Here is a 21,713-nt window from a genome sequence, read left to right on the forward strand (position 1 = left end):
TACTTAAATACCGCCATTAGTGTTCTTCTTCTTGTTGTTGTTTAGCGGTTGACAACCGTCTCTTTGGTGCATTACCGCCACCGATTGTTACGGAATTTTGACTCCGCGGCTCCACAATAATAAAAACATAAATATATAATTCACTAATTCATCATCTCCCTAAACCGTATAATTTTCCCCATAGACACCGAAGCAGTATTTTCCCCTTCACCTCCTTGTTTAATAAGTCCCTCAGTGTCACCACCATTCACAAAGCCCAGTCTCATGCTTTTTATTTTATTTATTTTATTTTAATGTATCATACAAAGAACAATGTCCTATTCTCAGCCTTATCAGTGCCACCTCTTCTCTCCTATTTCTTCCTCCTTCACTTTAACCATTTAATACTCTATTATGCTGGATGTAAGTCCCTTCCTTTGCTCTCTGTATCCTACTTTTTTGACCTGTTAGATTACATTAGAATCACTATCATCGACTCTATACACATATTTTAATTCAGAAAATCTCTTCAACCAGTTGTACAGGAAAGATATATTTTTTAAAAAGTTGTTCTTATAGCTACATATTTAATGCTATAACCCTCAAAAGTAGTTTGGAACAAAATAACATATTATCCAGGGACATAAATTTATATCGGTGCAAACTTTCAACCTCTCCCACACATCCCACTGAAAATCTAGGTTGTAGTGTTTCTGTGTGAGGTTTGTTTCTGTTTAAAATGCTTCCAGTTTACTTACTCTATATGTTTACTTCTTAATTTATTAGTTTCATTGCCACAGTTTATTTCCCTCCTCTTCTGTGTGTTCTGGTATCATGATGATATTATCCTTGAGTCTAATTAAGATAAAATAATAAAGTACTATCTTATCTTATCTTATCTTATCTTATCTTATCTTATCTTATCTTAATCTTTTGTCTGATCACTGTATCAGTTCATACTATCAGTGAGAGTCTGTGAGGAGTTTGGTTCATTTCAGAGCAGAAATAATGACTCAGACACGTTGCGCCTTGAAAATAAATAAACTATATTTAAATTGGGTCAACTTCACTTGATTAAAGACCTTCATTTTTCTTTCAGTAACACATTACACCTCATGCCATGTTTCAAAAAACAAGTTGTTATTTTTTTTTTCTAGGATTTTTTCTTTCAGCATTTCATAAAAAAACTTAAATATCATCTTCAGTTAATTTATTACAGAGTTGAATAAATGTATATGTCAATCACGTGATATTGTAGTAACTCAGTCATTATTTCCCTACAAAGATTCAGGCAGAGAGAAATTTTTCATCATCACAGGAAAAACGACTTCACAGGGAGACACACTGAAGAGCAAGACCTTCGAACGGGAGGAAGAAGAGGGCGAAACACGAACACGGACACAGAAATATCACACACCAACAAACGAAGAGATGACCCGGGATGTTTCTGGATGCACATGTGTTCATGATGCCTGTGTGTTTCTGCTCCTTTTTCACTTCACAAACAGATGTTTTTGGAAACTGTGGGGGAATCGACCCGATAAAATATACCTCTAGGCGTCCATCACAGTAGACCATGCTGCTAACACACATACACGGAGATTCTTCATGCATGTGCAGAGGAACACGGAGGGGGAAGCAAACACGGACGCACAGTAAGGGGGAGGGAAGGGGAGGCTGGATGTGGGGGAGGAAAAAGGGAGGGGAGGGAATCACATCTAGCTACAGAACAGCAAAGGCCCGAAGCCCGACAGTTAGTACATTAGTTCATGGAAACAAGGAACATTGTCCAGACATTGGAGACAGTTCTGCTTTTTGGCCACTGAGCCACATCTGGGTCACATCTGCCGGGAGAACGGAGGAGATCCGCTCCGAATCTGCTGGTGCTGGTCGTTTTTCCACCCGGCCGTCGATTACACAAGAGTCCAACAGACTTTTGTCTGTGTGTGTCTGTGTGTGTGGTTACTGTGTGTAATCTTGGTCCCACCGGGTGGTTTAGTGTTCCAGCCTTTACACGAACCACCCACCTCACCTTAATATCTACACAGCAGCCTGAGACTGACAATTATACTGGCAATGTTCCACACTGTTTCTTCATGTAAACATGCTACTTACACTCAAACTCCTCCTCCTCCTCCTCCTCCTCCTTCACGAGGACACGTAAGAGGGTTACAACAAACACTTCAGCAGAAAAAAAGGTGTGAACTGAGCTTTCTATTTGGAACAAGACGCAGCTTTTTGTTTATTTTTGTTGTTGTTGTTGTTGTTTTGTTTTACCTGTATTGCACATTTAAACCACGCTCCTTGAACTAAACTCCAGACGCCTCAAGGACCTTGCGGCACACAGCTTATCCTCAGATAAATAATCTTTCTCTAAAATAAATAAATATATAAGTTATCTCATGAGACGTAAATATACAGAAGGAACACGGACGATGCAGTTCAGTAGATCAGATGTCACCTTTCTCTGTTCGAGCGGTTAAAGGGGAACTTCCTTCACGGCGGAAGATGTATCAAAATCTACTGCTCTAAATGTCACCTACTTTATATACTGAGTCTAAATGCTGTTTGGAAATACAAAAAAATCTACCTTGGCTAGAGCTGCAAGGAAAAGATACAAAATTGGTTTTTAGAAAGTTTACAAAGTAGAGTTAGTCAGGGTGAACGAATCCAGTGTTTCTGACGCTGCAGGAGCAATAACAAATTCCACTTGTGTAGCACTTAGTAGTCGTGGGTGGGATGTTTGTAATGAAATATATTCAAAGAGACTGGTACTAGAGTCAGTGAACGTTAACAGGAGTAATAATAATAATAATAAATGCTAGTAGTTCACACATTTACCGTGACATTCTCCGCTTCATGCACGTCACCGGTTAAAGTGACAAACCTGGAAACAACCCGTGTGCAAATGTCACAGTAAATCAGAGCCGCCTGTAGCTGTGCGCTCCTGTGGACTCACTTCTATCCAGTAGCTTGTGAACATTTGTTCATAGTCTGCAATGCAATACTGAGCAACACACACACACGCACACGCGTGTTTCTTTCTCATGTGTTTTCTAATGAGTTCTCCGCTATAATCAGCCTACGCCTAAGAAGTAGAAAGTGTCTTTGACTTGTGCAGAATTCCTGTTTGGGATCAGATCAGCTGTCTGCTACGTGGATTAGAAGATAGACCTTATTTACTGCCTGGAAACAACGCACAGGCTTGTGTTTTTGTTTTAGCGTGTCTGGTCCTCGCATGAACAACAACAGTCTTTTCCCCCACAGGACAAAAAAAAACACCTGGATGTTTCCAGGTGGATGCATTAAATGAGCTGATCCAGAGGAAACCTCCGTCTGCTCCTCCGTCGCGTATTGCACACTAATAGTTTTGTCAACTAGAGACAAAAAAGAGAAAACAACACTATGTTTGAGTTACATTAAACAAAGTGCAGCCTGGGCAGTTTGTACAGCTGAAAGCTTGAATACTAGATTTCCTTAAGGCATTCTTCGTTTAGCGTCAGTCCTGCAGCCTGATAAAGGTGTAGAATAGGAGCTAGAGTCCTGTAAACCGAGCGTAGACGACTGGAATCAGTTTTTTAAATAAATAAATCGTACTTCAGTGTCTTCAGAGACTTCGTATTTGAAGGTAAACTAACACTGTTCAGTCTTGTTATGTTGCGTTTGTGTGCCGGTGTCAGGATTAGTCTGTCACCACCAACAATAACACGGTGACAGCGGCCGTCGTCTGGAGTTCAGCCTCAGACCGTGTGTTTGGTGTCGACCTCTCAGACTGAAAAGCTCGGGGAGGATTGAACATCGAGGACCCGGCTCACGGCTCCTGAGCCGACACACAAACACGGCGGGGGATGAAATTTTACAAGTGGAGTCTGGAGTTTCCCTTTTATATTGTCGTGTACGTGGACTCGTGATGTGAGGATGCTCTGTATCGGGGCTGTACATGCAAACAAACACACAAACAAAAAAAAACCCTTCACAACCGGATTGAAAAACCTATTTCACACAAACCTTCACATTTTTTTTTTTTTTTGCAGCGTGCCGTTTGTTTCTACGTTTGTTTCTTTTCTTTTTTCCCGCGTGTTTAAAAAAGTTTGAAGCCCGGCTGCTGCTTCGCCTTTTCTTTCTGCCGTAAATGTGACGTTTCATACATTAGATCAGGTTTTTTTTTTAAGGGGATAGATTTCAGTCTATATGTACAAAGTTTTATTTTTTATATTTACAGCGCGTGTGGAGAAACGCCTTCATCTCTACCTCGATAGGACCCTCCTGCAGTAAACGTAAAGTTATTGTAAACATTCGACTCCTTCTTTCACACGGTGCCCACCTCCTCCTCAGTGACCAAACATGACGCTGCACAGTTTGTAAAAGGGGAGGAGAGGGTGAGGGGAGGTGGGAAACACAGATGTCGTCCCTTTATCACTTTGTGGACTTTGCTTTTGTCGACCGGCTTTAAAACTCCTCCAGAGGACGACCTGACTTCCTGTTCACCTTTAAAACGTCCACTTCACAATCTCCCTCTTTCTCCGTCTCCATCTTCTCTCCGCCGACTTCCCGTAGCAACATTTCATATTCGCTCCTCTCGAACTCTTCCTCTCGCCCTTCGTCGTTACTGTGTGAGTGTTTGTAAGGATCTGTTTACGTTATAAGTACATATTAAAGTGTGTGAACATGTATCTGAAGGCGTCACAAAGAGCAGGACAGCTGCAGAGAGTCCCGTTAAACACAGATGAGTCTTGTTTCATGTCGGACTGTATGGAGTTAAAGTGTGTGTGTGTGTGTGTGTGTGTTGCCGTGCAATATTCTTCTGGGACATTCGTCGTCTCCTTTTTCTTTTTCTTTTTTTAAATATATTTCTAAAAGCCGCTGATGTGGCAGTAGGCCTCCAGGCTGGAGAAGAGGATGTAGAGGAACCACAGACCCAGGAAGAGGAGGCTGGTCAGGAGGCGGGACATCCTGGGCCCGCCGAGCTCGCCGCCGATGGAGGGCCGGCGCCTGAACAGCAGCACGCCCATGCAGATGAACGCGAAGATGGTGAAGAGGGTGACGGAGAAGGCCAGCGAGCCCGGGTCCACCCGGAACTCCTTCCCTTTGACCTTCCAGTAGATGGCGGCCACGGACCAGGCCACGCCGATGCCCAGGAACACGTTGACGGCGTTGCTGCCCGTGACGTTTCCGACGGACGCGTCGGCGTGCTGGTCCTGGATGGCGGCCACTTTGCTGGCGAAGGTGTCTGGGAGGGAAAGAGGCGCAGAGAAAACGGATCATGACGCTTCACGTTAACACAGGAAGCAACAGTAAAATATGATGCTGATGTTTTTCTTTCATACATTTATATTTAAATTCTATTTGAAGATTAAACCTAATTTAAAGGACGAGCAAACACAGGGATGAAATCTACAGGTTGAGTCTGGTTGTTCCTTTTACACATCGTACATACACAAAATCCGGCATATCATTATGACCACCTTCCTAATATTGTGTTTTTCCATTTTCTGGAATAAAAACTTATATTTTGTGTTTTTCTTATTGTGTCTGAGGGAGGGATGTCACACGTTTTCAGCCTGAGGACAACTCATGTGTTACACCACACAGAACTGGAAATATCGCCACTATTTTGAGTTCACGTCAGTTAAAGACAATAGTAGCTGTGGAGCAGTGGTTGGAGGTGCAGCGCGGTGGCTGAAGCATCACAGGTTTGCTTCCCCAATTCGCTCCCAGGTGCAGGAGGATAAAAATAAATAAATAAGTAAAAAGGTTTGGTGCAAAATCTGTAATTTGGGGATAGTTGCAGAAGTTGGTCGGGCAGCATGTTGTAGAGGAAATGTTTTTTAAATATAAAAACGTGTATTTTATTGTCTTTTTTGAGTGGGGATCAGCAGCTGCTGAATGTAACTAATAAAGTAACTTTTAATCTAACTTAGTCATGACTTTTTCAAGGTAACAGTGGCAACTTCTGCTGTGACTGGTCATAATGTTGCGGCTGATCAGTGTGCATGGACTTGACTGTGATTTACCGGTTTGCAGATTCTCTGGAAAAGAGTCAAAAGTGGAGATAAATCTACTGCAAGTGTTTTTCATAGCAGGTACTTTTTTGGGTGTAATGTAAATTCTCTTATTCTCTTTATTTTAGAATCAGGTCCGGAGGAAATCGGCTGTTTTTCCACCTCTGTGCCCATGAACTCATCTGAAGAGATGAAACCACACCTGGAATAGAGGTTCCCAGAGCCACGAACACCACGGCCGTCACGGTGTCCCGGAGCCCCACGGTGCAGCCGAAGTGCGACGCCAGGTCCCCGATGACGGCGGTGAGGAGGCCGATGACGCTGATGGACACGAAGAAGCAGGCCCAGCCGTTCCAGTACTCGGTCGGGGGGACGCAGGCGAACAGCACCTTCCAGAAGACGGTGAGGAAATGCATGAAGTAGTCGTAGCAGGAAGGGAGACGCTCCTCGCGACCCTCCTCGTCGTCATCACCGTCGCCTGGAAGATCAGGAGACGACATTAACGCGCTGATAAAGAGGCTCCATCAAGTCTCAAATCCTGTGCAATAATTACGGCCTCAAGTGTTTTAATAACTTAGCATTTCTGTGCAACATCTGTTTCCTTAAGAGCGATTCTTGATATTTATGAATGTTCACCACTTTAACCTTTATATCACAATAAATCCTCACTTATCTTATCTTGGTAAATATTTGAGCCCGAGCAAATAAAATCTCAGTGAACAAACTATTTGTTGTGGGCAGTGGCCTGTTACTTCCACTAGATGGCGCCCTCCAATCACAAATCCCACTTCCACCTGTTTGTGTTCATGTGTCTGAATGATAACATCCGTTAACACTGAGGTCAGATGGTCTGTGGACCTTTAAAGTTCAGGGTCATATCATTGATTTCATCTCATTTAATCGTTGTTTCTGTGGTTGGACAGAGTTCAGGGACACGCTGATGAGGTTTTGTGAGATGCTGCTGCAGCCACGAGAAAGATTTAGAATATTTTTCCTCAGTCATTTGTGGTTTGAAGCTTTTGTGGCTTAAGCACATAAATAAAAAATACAAAATTACAGTTTTAAAACTCACGTTGACCGACAACATGTTGATATAAGGATGAAAGAGTCAGTTTTTTTGGATGAAACTGGTTCAGATGTGAATTTAATCCAACGACAAATATAGGATATAATATGATAAGTAAGTATATTCAGAGTGGAGCCAGATAATCCACTTCGATCGAGGATTGGTCCAGTGCTAATTCTTGTAGCTCTTGCAGCAGACAGACTAATTGAGAACCAGTCTATTTCTGTCCATTGAATTTGAAAATGAATTTGTGCAGATTGAATTGTTCCTGAAAGGCAACAGACCCATTCTCCCTCCAGCAACTGCATTCATTCATTATCCACAGGCGGCGACGGGCCGACGCAGAAGGACAAACAATCGAGTAATTTAGAATCACAAATTAACCTCACGAGCATCTGTTAGGACTGAGGGAGGAAGCTGGAGACGCTGCATCGCTGCCTTCGATACATTCAGGCAGATTTTTATTTATGTGAGGAGCTGCTCCTGAATTTATTTCACCTGCAATCTCCGTCTTTAGAAATGTAATATTCATGTTTTTGCACAAAACATCCTGGAAAAAGCAGAGAAGATGTAGCACGAGAAAAATATCTGCACAGAACTCGCAGCTGCTTTTTAAGTTGGTCACGTTAATGGTGAAAACTTAAAAGTCAGAAAAGTTAGAAAAACACAGATCTTCTAATGATGTGGATGTTACAGAAGCTTAACCTTCATCAAAATCATTATTAATTACCAGTCAAATTAAAACACCACAGTAATAATCAGCGTAATCTAGTTTCTGGAGACACTTTTACGGGTGGAGATGTGAAATAATGAAGTCTGGAGTGTGTGAAGTGCGTCAGAGAGAGGAAGAGTCTGTCGCTGGCAGCTGTTTTGTTGACTCCACTTTTACTGTCGAACAGATCTCACCTGCGCTGACAGTAACCGCCTCCACAAACTGCTCCCTCCAGGAGTGAGTGCCGATAACCAGAGCCAGGTTCGTCTTCTTAATGAGCTTGTCGACGGTGCTCTGCCAATCACAAGCAACGACAGCGACATCTCGTTAGCAGCCGGTTACTTTCCGGCACAGGTGACAGGTGAGAGTTCATGAGGAGTATTTCTGCTTCTTTTAAAGAGCAGACAAGAGAAACTTAAAGGGGACAAATCTCTCAAACCTGTGTTAAATAAACACTTAGCTGAGCAGAAAGGAACACGCTCACAACAAGGTCTGGGAACAGGAAACTGTTACTTTAGCTTGGAACAAATGGGAATGGATTTAGCTTAGCATAATGGCTGGAAACAAAGGAAAAGGGTTAGCGTAGCTCATTATAAAGAACAAAAATGAGCAAAGACACTTAGCTTAGCATAAAGACTAGAGATAAATAAAAAGCGTTGACACTTGAAAATAAGAGGAGCAGCTACTTTAGCTTAGCATAATGGCTTGAAACATAGGGGAAAAAATAGCATAGCTCATAATAAACAATGGAACAAGCAAAGACAGCAATAGCATAGCACATTATAAAGAACAAAAACAAGCAAAGACACTTAGCTTAGCATAAAGACTATAGATAAATAAAAACAGGCAGTTTACTTTAGCGTTGACACTTGAAAATAAGGGGAGAAGCTAGTTTAGCTTAGCATAATGGCTGGAAACAAAGGAAAAAGGTTAGCGTAGGTCATTATAAAGAACGTAAACAAGCAAAGACAGTTAGCTTAGCATAATGACTAGAAATAAATAAAAACAGGCTATTTACTTTAGCAATGACACTTGAAAATAAGGGGAACAGCTAGTTTAGCTTAGCATAATAGCTGGAAACATAGGTAAATAAATAGCATAGCTCACAATAACGCAAAAATAGTTAGCTTAGCATAAAGACTAGAAATAAATAAAAACAGGCGGTTCACTTTGGTGTGGACACTTGAAAATAAGGGTAGCAGCTAGTTTAGCTTAGCATAATGACTGGAAACATAGGGGAAAAAATAGCATAGCTCACAATAAATAATGGAACAAGCAGGAACCGTACAGTTAGCCTAGCATAAGGACTATAAATGAATAAAAGCAGGCTATTTACTTTAGCACTGACACTTGAAAATAAGGGGAACGGCTAGTTTAGCTTTAGCTTTAGTTTAGCATAATGGCTGGAAACAAAGGAAAAAGGTTAGCGTAGGTCATTATAAAGAACGTAAACAAGCAAAGACAGTTAGCTTAGCATAATGACTAGAAATAAATAAAAACAGGCTATTTACTTTAGCACTGACACTTGAAAATAAGGGGAACGGCTAGTTTAGCTTAGCATAATGGCTGGAAACATAGGAAAATAATTAGCATAGCTCACAATAATGTAAAAATAGTTAGCTTAGCATAAAGACTAGAAATAAATAAAAACAGGCGGTTCACTTTGGTGTGGACACTTGAAAATAAGGGGAGCAGCTAGTTTAGCTTAGCATAATAGCTGGAAACATAGGTAAAAAAAATAGCATAGCTCATAATAAATAATGGAACAAGCAGGAACCGTACAGTTAGCCTAGCATAAAGACTATAAATGAATAAAATCAGGCTATTTACTTTAGCACTGACACTTGAAAATAAGGGGAACGGCTAGTTTAGCTTAGCATAATGGCTGGAAACAAAGGAAAAAAGTTAGCGTAGCTCAGTATAAAGAACGAAAATGAGCAAAAAAAGTTAGCTTAGCATAAAGACTAGAGATAAATAAAAACAGACAGTTTACTTTAGCCTTGACACTTGAAAATAAGGGGAACAGCTAGTTTAGCTTAGCATAATGGCTGGAAACATAGGGAAAAAAATAGCATAGCTCACAATAAATAATGGAACAAGCAGGAACAGTAAAGTTAGCCTAGCATAAAGACTATAAATTAATAAAATCAAGGTATTTACTTTAGCACTGACACTTGAAAATAAGGGGAACGGCTAGTTTAGCTTAGCATAATGGCTGGAAACAAAGGAAAAAGGTTAGCGTAGCTCATTATAAAGAACGTAAACATGCAAAGACAGTTAGCTTAGCATAAAGACTATAAATGAATAAAAGCAGGCTATTTACTTTAGCGTTGACACGTGAAAATAAGGGGAACAGCTAGTTTAGCTTAGCATAATAGCTGGAAACATAGGGAAAAAAATAGCATAGTTCATAATAAATAATGGAACAAGCAGGAACCGTACATTTAGCCTAGCATAAAGACTATAAATTAATAAAATCAAGGTATTTACTTTAGCACTGACACTTGAAAATAAGGGGAACGGCTAGTTTAGCTTAGCATAAGGACTGGAAACAAAGGAAAAAAATTAGCATAGTTCACAACAACGCAAAAAGGGTTAGCTTAGCATAAAGACTTGAAATAAATAAAAACAAAAAAACTTTGGTGTGGACACTTGAAAATAAGGGGAGCAGCTAGTTTAGCTTAGCATAATAGCTCATAATAAATAATGGAAACAAGCAGAAACCGTACAGTTAGTTTAGCATTAACAATCGAAAGTAAGGGCAACAGCTAACTTAGCTTAGCATAAAGACTGAACAATAAGAGAAAACGCACTGATGCACGTGTTTTATTTTTACAGATTTTCTGTTTTATTTGCAGACGATGTGTGATGTCATTTCAGTACGAATAAAGTTATATTTGTATTAGTGTTGTTTTTAATTTATATAGACACGTACGTGTTTGTCTGCACCAAATAACAACTTCAAGAAACTACAGTTAACTGCGCATACATTAGATATTCATTTATTTGAGCTCAGGCTGGTGAAGAGAAGAGACGGGGACGATAGTATTTGTCCAGAAGGAGTCGGATTAATCAAGCAGAGGACGAGGATATTGAATTTACCGGACTGTCTTCAGAGTGATGATGGACGCGCTCATTAATCCGTTTTTGTTGATGTAGCTTATTGTTCTGCAATTAATTCTCCAAACAATCCATAGTCCCGTTGGTTTTTAATTGGCTCAAAGTGACGTGAACATTTGATTTGTTTGCTAAACATTTACAGTTTAAGACATTTTGTGTTCGTTAAATGTTTTTAGTGGAAGATGAAATGTGATGTGTCAGCTTTCACACGTCTGTTGTTTAATTTGTATTTGAGGAGTTTTTATGATGTAAAACGTGTGAAACACCCACTTCTTTAGTTAAATACGTGATATATAAAAGAAAACAATGATGTTTAATTAATTTATTCTGTGAGTTCCACACATGCAGGTGTAAAACCCTTGTTTCAAACCCTTGTTTTCGGGATAACTGAATGTTTCTGACAATAAACTGGACTAATGTTATATCTGAGAGTGGCTCGTAGCGGGTATTGATTTATGTGGAGTTGCTTTCACCTTTTATTTGCTTTAAAAACCCTTTTTTTTTCAAACATTTTCACTGTGGGTCTCTGCAGAGGGCGGCCGGTGCACTGGAAGCCTGCAGACGTACCAGACCTCTGTGCATGTATTGAGAGTTTAAATCCTGAAACGAGCTGCTCAAGCTGCAACTCATGCATTTTCAATTATTCAATGAGTTAGAGCAGCTCGCTGGGACGTTTCAGACCAGAAACAGTGTGGATTATATAACACGATCCTTCTGTTTGGCAGAACGAATCAGAACGAATCAGAACATCACACTAGTCCTGAAAGTGAACCAGGGGAATCCAGTCAAACACATGAAACAATACATGTGCATCTGTTTATTCAGGGGAATGAGACAATATTTAATATCTGTGAGTTGCTGAAGTATAAGTGCACCTCTAGGATTACAAATTAATTTCAGGGCTGAATCAGAGCCCATCTGTTCAGAAGTGTTTCCAATCAACGTGATGAGACGAGAGGTTTAAAACGTCCCAGAAAAAGAGTTGTTGTTGCTGCTCATCAGGCGGAAAACGGTTACAAAGCTTCTTCTAAATAGACCTGGAAATCACAAATAATCTGGGAACAAATGGAGGAGATTTAAAACAGCGAGACTACGAGTCTAAGAACACAAGGCGTCTACGAACGAATGATTAAAGAGGAAGTCAAAGTCCAGACCTTAATCTAATGGATGAGGAAAACCACAAACATCTCTGAACTGAAGTGGTTCTGTAACAAGGAGCTCACTGATTTAGTTTTCTTTCTGTACGTGCTGATGTTTTGAATCATTTTTTACGCAGAAATGTAGAAGATCACGGTGCAAAAACCTTTAAGCCTTTCAGCGGTACAGTATGTACTTCTTCATTTCTTAATTTTATTTCAGTGCATATTTTATACCTACACAGCTTCATCTTTTATGACACTTCCCTTTTTTTTTATTGTTTTTAATTACAGGAAACTACTGGGGGCTGTTATCAATACGCCATCAGGACATGATGAGGATAACTGCAGTAAAACAAAACCAGAAGCTGTTTTCATTTCACTGCAGTGAACTTAAAAACAGTGAAGAGATAAAGGAGCTGCTGTTGCACCTTGAACTCGTACGACTCCTCGATGACCACCTCCAGGCGGCTGTGCTCTCCCAGGATGGGCTTCCCCATCTCCGCTATCCTCCGGGCCTCCTCCTCCTCAGCGCTCATCTGCCCCTCGGCCCCGTCTGCGGAGACACAACGGACGGAAAAACGGGTTAATAACTAAACCGAGAGGCAGCATTTTACTTCAAGTCTGAAAAATGTCTCTGCGTCTGCGTCAGGTGGAGCAGGAGATGGAATATAAAATGACACAGAGCATAAAATGTGCATGAGACGACTCTAATAAAACCAGTCTCTGTGACGCGATGAGGCAACAAGAAAACATTTCAGTGATTCATATGAGACATAAAGACATTCGATCATCTCTCAGTGGATGGAATCGTTTTAATGTCAGATCTTCTTTAACAATTCCTCTCACGATTGTTAACTTTTGTCTGAAACTGTTCAAAATCAGACTGAGAAAAGGAACTGATTTAAGCTGAGGTTATTATTTTTTATCCTGCAGATTCTTCCATGATGGATAGAAGTTAGGATTCTTAGAGCTGAGGCCTGGGTTTGGTCGGGTCTTTGGTTAAATTCGTTCTTGCAGTTTTTGCAGGAGGTTGATGAATAGCGGCTGTGACCCATGAGTATAACTTGAGAAAGGCACAAAAAAGGCCTAAAAAAGGAAGGTTTAACTTTTCAAACTGACATTTTAAGTGGAAGAACTCAAGAGAACGTTCCTTCTGAAGGTTTAGAAATCTTTGTGTGGTTCTTACACCTGCGCTAGTTTCTTTTAAAACGACAAACACATTGTAGATTTTATGAACCAACAAGCGAAGTGAAAGCTCTTTTCAGGTGACCGTCACACCTGTTACATCATCTTCTTGGAGTTTATCTGTCAGAATATTTCATTTCCTTTATTTGGATCCATTAGCTTTGGCTGAGGCCATCGCTAATCTTCCTGGAGTTATCTTTACACTGCACTGCTCAATTACCCGAAACGCTCCACACAACAAACCGACACGAATAACAACTAAAAAAAAAACACCTCATAACAATCTACAAAACAAAAAAGAAAATCATACATATAGTACGTATAGTATACGTATAGTACAGGACCTACTTCCTGTTAGCAGCAACACCAGAATGTAGCTGTTAGCATCATTCATAAATGGTCAGTTATATATCTTCTTACATTGGAAGTGATTCCAGTTTATTAAATTTATAATTTGGATTTTGAGCTATTTAGACTTATATTGATTAATTGTACACATTAGCCTCAACTAAACATCCTCAGGCAGCGAACAGAGAGCAGTTTTGTTAATAAATGCTTTTTCAATAATTCTTTGAAACGATGTTTGTTTGTGAGGAAATAAATCGTCTCTTAACCTTCAACCAAGAGATACAGTCATGCATTGTACTGACATTTGTTCATTGTGGACAAAAAAGTGAACATCGTGCTGCTTTATTCTGAGTTTATTTATATAATAAGTGGATCAAACCTGGATCAAACCTCTGAGCAAAAGTCTAAGTGTAATAAAACAACACCTTTAATGACAGTTTCCTTTAGATTTAAAGGTAAAAAAATACGAGTCTGGTAAAACGAAATCAGGATCTGAAACCGATACAGATAAAGATAAAACATATCTACACATAACTGGAACTAATTTAACTCCGTGGTTCTTAGACGAGACTTTAAAGCTAAAAGTTGTGGTTCTGCTTTTGAAAATGCTGTTTGATTGGTTCATTTTGTGCTAAACAGTTATTTAAATCTTTACAGGAGAAATCGGGGCTAAATTAAACCGTCTGTTCATCCATTTCAAGCAAAAACAACAGCTCTGATGAATAATTTCCAGTTTAAAGGAAACTAAACGGTGCCACCACAAACCACCGACTCGGAATACGAAGCTCAGTTTGTTTTTATTGAGCTGATGTTTGATTGTGTTACATCTGAGCAGGTTTTGTTTTCTGAGGCTGCAACAGGCTGGTGGTCCACAAAAAGCTTCAGAGGCGGCTGCTCGCTCACAGGGTGATTAACTCTGCTCACAATAAAAGAGATCAGGATTTGTAAGTGTAAAGCACCACGTGGAGAAAGTCCCTGCAGCATCGCGTCGCACTTATTTGCACCGTGGCCTCTCTTGGTTTTCACGGAGCGGCCGCAACATTTTTCATGTTTCCCCCAGAGAACGGCCCCTTCAGGGACTTTCCTCTCTCGCTGTTTCATTGGAACCAGAAATCACCTCGGGGAGAACGAGCGTCGGTCTGAGTCAGCAGAGCGCTGCAGGGTTTCCTGCGCTCACAGCCTGGATCTCTCAGCCGCCTCTCATCCTCAGACGTTTGAGGTCAGAGCCGCTTCGCTCCAACAAAGGCTCCGAATCCTGGAGCTTTGAAGAATTAAGCCGGACTCAGACTGAGGGAGCTTTTACAATCCTACCTGCTTTTAAAGTCAGGTTGCGTCACACACTTGCACCTTGAACTCGGGGGAAACGCAGAAGGTTAAATAAGTGTTACCGGTTTTAATATCCCATGCTACCTAGCGTTAGCCTCCAGGCTCTCGTTGGTTTTTGTAAAACTACTCCTCTTCTATAAGTGCTTGTCGCCTGGAGGGTCGCGGAGGGAGGATGCGACCAGTTTAGAGTCACCGCTGAACCCGCAGAGAAGCCACGCAGACACAGGGAACAGCCGGATCAGAACCCAGAACTAATGCAAACTTCCAGAATCTAAACCCTAAATATAACCAAACAAGAACATAAAACTCCTGCAGACTGAAAGCAGCTTCAGGAAACTGCAGCGTCCGATGCTGTTTGACTACAACAAAGACTTCCAGCTGAAAAGTGATGTAAAGTTGATGTGAAACTTTAACGTGATCGAGGGAACATAAAGCTGATACATCAAAATGTATAAACTCATCACAGACTCTTTCCTTTGAACAATCTCCATATAATCTAATCAATCTTTTTTCTTCACCTCCCACACACACGAGTCTGCAAACGCTCATAAAACAAAACAATATGAAAATATAATGTGATATATACGATAAACACGGACATAAATCTGGTGACGCCTCCACAGAAACACCAGCGCCGGCTCATTTGTGTGGATTCATTTCCAGTTTGCTGTACGGAGTCGGTCCTGCTGTGGTCCAGACGTCAGCAGACACACAGACAGATCCACATCGCTCCGAGAAGCAAAGCTAAACGAGACGCCAGAAATGTGAGGCGGCCATTTATAACTCTGAGCTAACGGCTCCGTCCTGAACGAGCAGACACAAACTGAGGCGTCTGCTCAGTCTCACTGGAAATCTAAACAAATTTTAAATTTATACTGGAGCTACAGACGCTGCTACACTCAAAGTTACAAACAGTGAAACAGTGAAAGTCTGTTTTAAACCTCGGAGTGAACCTCTGGCTTCATCAGGTTAACATCAGGAGGGACAGACGTGTCTCCAGAGACAGACTCAGCTTTTTGTTACTAACACGTGTTAAAAGCTGCTTTAAAGAACGTGCATTAAAATACATCTGTCTGCACTGAATCATCTTTGCATTATTCAACTACAACATCCACATCTGAGCTACTTTCAGTGCAGCCAAATAAATGCAGGAGTTGATCCCATAGTTCTTTATTAAACTCATCCTTCTTTGCTTTACACCGGCACAAAGTCATTTTATATAATTTCCCTAAAACACAGCATCAAAGGTGAAACAACACGGAAGAATTAACAGCAATAAAGGTCGACGGGAACGTGGCCTCAAGTATGTGGGACTTGAACACACCACAAAGACTAGAACCAAAAAAGAATAAATAAATAACTGTATAAACTATAATTATAATTAAGTAATGACCTAAAGGATATAAATGAATAAAATTCAATTAAAAGTCAGACTAAAAAGGTAAAAATGATAAAATAAGTTAAAATTAGTCAGAGATAAAATGATGAAATAAATAATTATAAATTATATAAAAATAAATATAAATATAAACAAATAAATAAATAAAATTGATAACTAGAATAAAAATAAATAAAAATAATAAATAAATAAAAAATATAAATTAATGAAAAATATTAAAATTCAATTAATAACCAGACTAAAAAGATAAAAATAATAGAATAAATAAGTAAAATATAAAATGATAAAATAAATAAAATTCAATAAATAACCAGACTAAAAGCTAAATGAAATTCAGCTGAAAACAAGACTAAAAAAGGTTGGTTTTTAGTTTTCTTACATTATTCTATTTGTATCTAACCTGTATTTATACGCTGTCCTGCCGCTGTAACACGTTAACACTTAATACTCCAAACTACTGTTCAATAAACTCCTAAAGAAGCTCAGAAATAATTAGAGGCTAGAAAGTCTGACATCAAGCCGTACTCCTGTCATCATGTTTTATTTATTACGCGTGTTGCACGGTTGAATGTTTTTAGCAGAGCTAACGCTTCTAAATGTTTGGATGTGGATTATTATCTAAAGAAAATAATCATCAGATCAACCCAGAAAAAGTTCTCACATGTTGATTTAGTTCGATCAGAACAAATAATCAGATGTTCTTACCTTGACTGAGCAGCAGAGCTGTAAAAAAAAAAAAAACAAGAGAAGAAAAAGAGTAAGTAACATCCAGGAAATAACGTTTAACTTTACCAAAGATTAAAAAAACTTATTAGATAAGTACGGTGGCTCAGACAGAACAAAACACGCGAGGATAGAAAACATCTTCATCAATTTGACAACATGTGCATAACAAGAGGAGAAGAAGTGATGAACCTGCTGGGATGCATTTATTTTCTCCAGTTTCTCTGTCTACCCATCAGTCGTGTTCAAAATAAGTTTCTTTGTTGTTTGATTTTTATTTTAAAACTTCCCTTTGCTTTTTATGAACTAGTATGAAGACACACAAGACGGCAATAAAAATATTTAAACATTTATTCTGAGCCTTTTCATCACATTTGGGAAATATTCTCGCGAGTATTTACATCGCACATGTTGTCAAACTTATGAAGACAATTTCTTAAGTTGCACTGCATCAACACCACTCAAACAAATCAGCAACAACCTCTTGTCTCGGAGTTAAAACAAACAGAAAGTCTGAATGCTGGAAACAGTGGCTGGTTCCATGTGAACTGATGAATGACTGAACAAAAAAACACAAAACCAAAGGAAAACAACAGCACAGCACCAACAAAGAAACACACAAATAAAAAGAAACGGCAGGAAAACACGTTGTTCGTCATAATTTAGGACACACAAGGTGCAGCTGGGATCATAATGACATCATCTGTTATGTGCGACCGGAGCAGGTTTGATTCGTTCATGTCAGCGTGAGGCTGATGATGAACAACGGACCGTGTCACATGTAAACAGGAAGCGTGGAGAAGCAGTAGATTTAACTAATTATCTAATACTTAAAATTAAATGTGTATCTCTTGCTTATCAGTAATTCTCTTTTTCCTGTACTTTAGATTTCCCTCCTCTGGATGATTTATCCACTCTCCAACTCACCGTTACCTCCTCTCCGAGACAAATTACTCTAGTATTCAATAAACTCCTTGACAATGAAGCCCAAAGTGGGCGGAGACTGCGGTCGCCATGTTGGATGAGCTTTACTCCGCCCACACTCGGACACATGTGTAGACAGTAGCAAATTAGGCCACGCCCCCATTTGGGTGAAAGCAAACCACTGGTGGTGAATACAAATCCCCCCATAGTCAGTGTTTACTTTGTGTTGCTAGAATTTGTCGTTAATCAGGCAGACACATAAATAATGTCGACCGATGATACCGACATTACTTGGAAAAATACAGAACCTATGTCCACGTAACCGACCGACCAAGAAATGGATGATCGACCCCACTCAGTTAGCGGGAGGTGTCACGGACATTTACTCTGACCTCATTTAATCTCCTGCCATCAATTCATAATCACTCCATGATGTTAAATTAATTAATCTGGACATAAATACATGAAGCATGAAGCTTAGCCAACGTTAACCCTTTCATTAAAAACACGCTTTACAGAACGTAACTCTGCTCCGACGTCACCTACTGTCATTTCAGTTCAGCATCAACATTTTCAATATTACTAACTAACAACGTTTTTGTTTTGTGTAAAGCACCTTGCAATGCATTTTGTATGAAAAGGGCTGTATAAATAAAGTTTGATTTGATTTGAAGAACTGTGATGACTGACATTAGCTAACTTTAGCATCATAATTTAAAGTGTTTAAGTGTTTGCTGCACAAATACACATATCGACTATCAGGATCCCACGGCTTTTCCATCTTTATCCAACCGTTTTGTGGCCTAAAGTTAAATATTTATTCGTTTTTTTTCCCTCTCACTTGAGGAGAGCAGAGAAAATCTCATCGTTTTATCTTTTAAATGGTTTAAAGAACAATACACAACACAGCTAAGGGGGCGTGGCCTTTTCAGTGACGTAAGGTTACTGTCTTCCATACTCCAAATATGGGCGTGGGGGTCATGTTGGGGCGGAGCTAAAGCAGCCTGGACGTTGAGACCCGCCCACGCAGCTCTCTGCTACCTGTTAGCTCAGGCTACCACCTGTCACTCAAAGCGGAAACACCCTTAATTATGCAAAATTTTAAACCTTATTAAAAAATAAACTAATGAGTTGAGACCCGTAAACTATTGAGACCTAAATCGTTTTCGTACCAGGCTGTGAACATGTTTAATAATACTGTAAACTCTTTAACAAAGGGCGTCTATGGTTATTTGCTCCTGTTTGGAGCCTCTAGTGGCCACTCGATGAACTGCAGGTTTTTTTTGCTCTTAACTTCTCAGACTCGGATGTTGTTGCCTGAGAAATATGAGCAGAAATGAAACGTACCTGAGATCCCTCTCTTCAGCCAGCGAGGCTCCTCCAACACGATGAAGAAGTTTTCGTGTTTTTCATACTCTTCATCGTCTATAATCCTCACCTGCAGAGTCTGACTGCAAACACACACGGACACAAACCCGTCAGCTGCCGTCCGCATAATGAAGTGAAGCATTTCATCAATAGGCCGTTGGCCATGTTGTCTTTGTTATCGACCCCCCCACCCCACCCTCCTGTTGTCTCCGACCAGAACCAGCTGCAGAGTAAATCAGCTGAGTGCACGGAAAGCAACCGAGATCAATGACTGAGTCAGAGATGGGAAACAAGTAAATGAAACAAGAAGAAAAGGACAAATAAATGTTGTTCTTTGTTCTCATTTTGTTCAAGGAAGCAATAAAAACCTTTCGTGCATCTTTGTCAAATCTAAAATACGCTCAAATATTTGCTCGCAGCCTGAATGCAGAGATATTTATATAATTTCTCCTGTGCAGTTTTTTGCAGAAACAGAAAATGTTGTAAAGTTCAGTCCACTGAGAACCAGAGAAAAGTATGAAGAGATAAAAGAAGACAAGAGAGTCAGACGTCTGGTGTTTACACATGAGAAATAATGTCTTCCTATCGGAGGAGAGAAGGTGAAGGTGAAGCGGTGATGACAAGACTCTTTAGTGTCTCTGAGGACGACTGGACAGAAATGTCACCACTTAAGGTAAGAGGAATATCTACTCTGACAACAGACGAAGGGGGAGAGAAGATGGGAGGGGGTGAGGTGTGGAGAGGATGAAAAATAAAGAGAGGGAAGGAAGAGATTCATGCATTCATGAGAGAAGGAGAAAAAAAAAAAGGCAGTGACAGGCGGACGTCCACAGAGAGAGGAATCTGAAAATCAACGGAGTAAAAGAGACGAGACACGAAAGAGTGAAGGAGGGAGACAGATAGACGGGTGCAATCAATGGCTGAGGAGCGACGTGGCGTGAAAGTGACAGGAACGAAGGAGGGAGGTGATTAGAAGAGGTGAACACAAGCAGAAAGGAAGATAATTAAACACTGGCGGCTGTGAACTGTAGCGAAACGTCGCGTCCCTCCAGGCGATTTATCTAAAAACTACAGTAAACCAACACAGAGAGTCGTATCTGGTTTAACATAAACCCATTAACAGCTGATTTAACAGTGTCTCCCCTCTTCGTGTGTGATGTAAACATGCAGCTTCTTTTTATAATGTAAACAGCGTCTGTTTTATTTAACCTCCGGAGACTTCACAGAACCATGGTTACATTCGGTAACTCATGGTTGCAGCGAGTTACTTCATCTTCAGCTCAAACAATCTGAAGAAAAGCAACGATGTGCATCGATTAACGTGAGTCTGGTCACGACACAAGATTTCTGCAGACACAGAAATGATGGATGCTTGTCAATCAAGGCATCACTTGAGCTGGGTTCCTACGCATTTGAAATTTAATAAGTAAAAGTTCTCAGTAAAAAAAAGAAACAAATTTATGGCATTTGAGTAAATAGTTGTGTATCATGTAAATAAATTATGGAATTATTCTGAATATACATGCAAATCATTTCTAGAAGATAAAGGCTGATAGAAATAAGATACATTTTTTAGATATTTATCATTTTATTTCATTTTCCATACTTTTGCAGACCTAGAAATCTATAAACTCAAATTCCATACTTGCGTAGGAACCTGGTTGTGATCAAACAGAAGCTGAAAGAGGAGACCAGGCCCAGAGGAGGCAGATAAAACGATGCTCATGTGCATTAAGGTGAAAAAGACGACAGCGTTGTCAGCAGCAGCAGCAGCAGCTGCTACGTGGTTTGTTAGAGTCTGGACTGTCATTAATCAGCAGAGCCGATGTGTTGCTAAGACACTGAGAAATATTTTGTATCGTCACAGAAACACGCTGAGCTGCATCCAGCCGTCCGTCAGCAGCCTCGTCTCACCTCAGTCGGAGTCTTTGCATCGGTTCAAAGCTCCTGGAATCAATACCACACATGGAGCAATGAATTCCAGTTCGTCACACAACCACAGGGAGAGACCCGCCGGCCTCGAAGGTGATTTATTTGACAGCTAATCGTCCGGTGGATTTCAGTTCAATCAGAGAAAAGTAGCTCTGACACCGGCTGTGGAGGCAGAGGTTTAATCTCGGACTAATACCACCTTAAAATTTCATCTTAAAATCAAATTACATCTTAAAATCAACCGTATGTCGAGAACCATGAAGCTGCTGCACGAATGCATCCAAACAATTATTCGATTTGACATGAACATGCGAGAGAAATTAACAAAATATCTGTACATCCTTTCATTGTATTTAACTCTCTATTTCTTGTCCTTATTTAACTTTTATTTATCCCGTGTGTGCTGCAGTAGCTGCTGCTGCAAACCCTGAAAGATCCAGTTTATGTGATTCCAAAACTCTTCTGATTCACCATGAACGTCTGATTCACT

The 21,713-nt window shown here is 40.1% G+C and overlaps 1 protein-coding gene across 5 annotated transcripts in view; it reads right to left on the minus strand.

The window, feature by feature from the left end:
- Window positions 1-4,736: 4,736 nt before the first annotated feature.
- slc8a2b (solute carrier family 8 member 2b) overlaps window positions 4,737-21,713 on the minus strand; it is a 134,217-nt gene continuing 117,240 nt past the window's right edge. For all 5 annotated transcript variants that reach the window (XM_047594121.1, XM_047594120.1, XM_047594118.1 and 2 more), the window contains 6 exons: window positions 19,271-19,374; window positions 16,982-16,999; window positions 12,447-12,571; window positions 7,954-8,053; window positions 6,184-6,459; window positions 4,737-5,209 (listed from right to left, as the gene is read on the minus strand). In XM_047594121.1, coding sequence (XP_047450077.1) covers window positions 4,833-5,209; window positions 6,184-6,459; window positions 7,954-8,053; window positions 12,447-12,571; window positions 16,982-16,999; window positions 19,271-19,374 — 1,000 coding nt within the window. In that variant the 3' untranslated portion in view covers window positions 4,737-4,832. The remainder of the gene's footprint in view (window positions 5,210-6,183; window positions 6,460-7,953; window positions 8,054-12,446; window positions 12,572-16,981; window positions 17,000-19,270; window positions 19,375-21,713) is intronic.

This window comes from Mugil cephalus, chromosome 9 (assembly GCF_022458985.1).
Source record: "Mugil cephalus isolate CIBA_MC_2020 chromosome 9, CIBA_Mcephalus_1.1, whole genome shotgun sequence".
Taxonomy (NCBI): domain Eukaryota; kingdom Metazoa; phylum Chordata; class Actinopteri; order Mugiliformes; family Mugilidae; genus Mugil; species Mugil cephalus.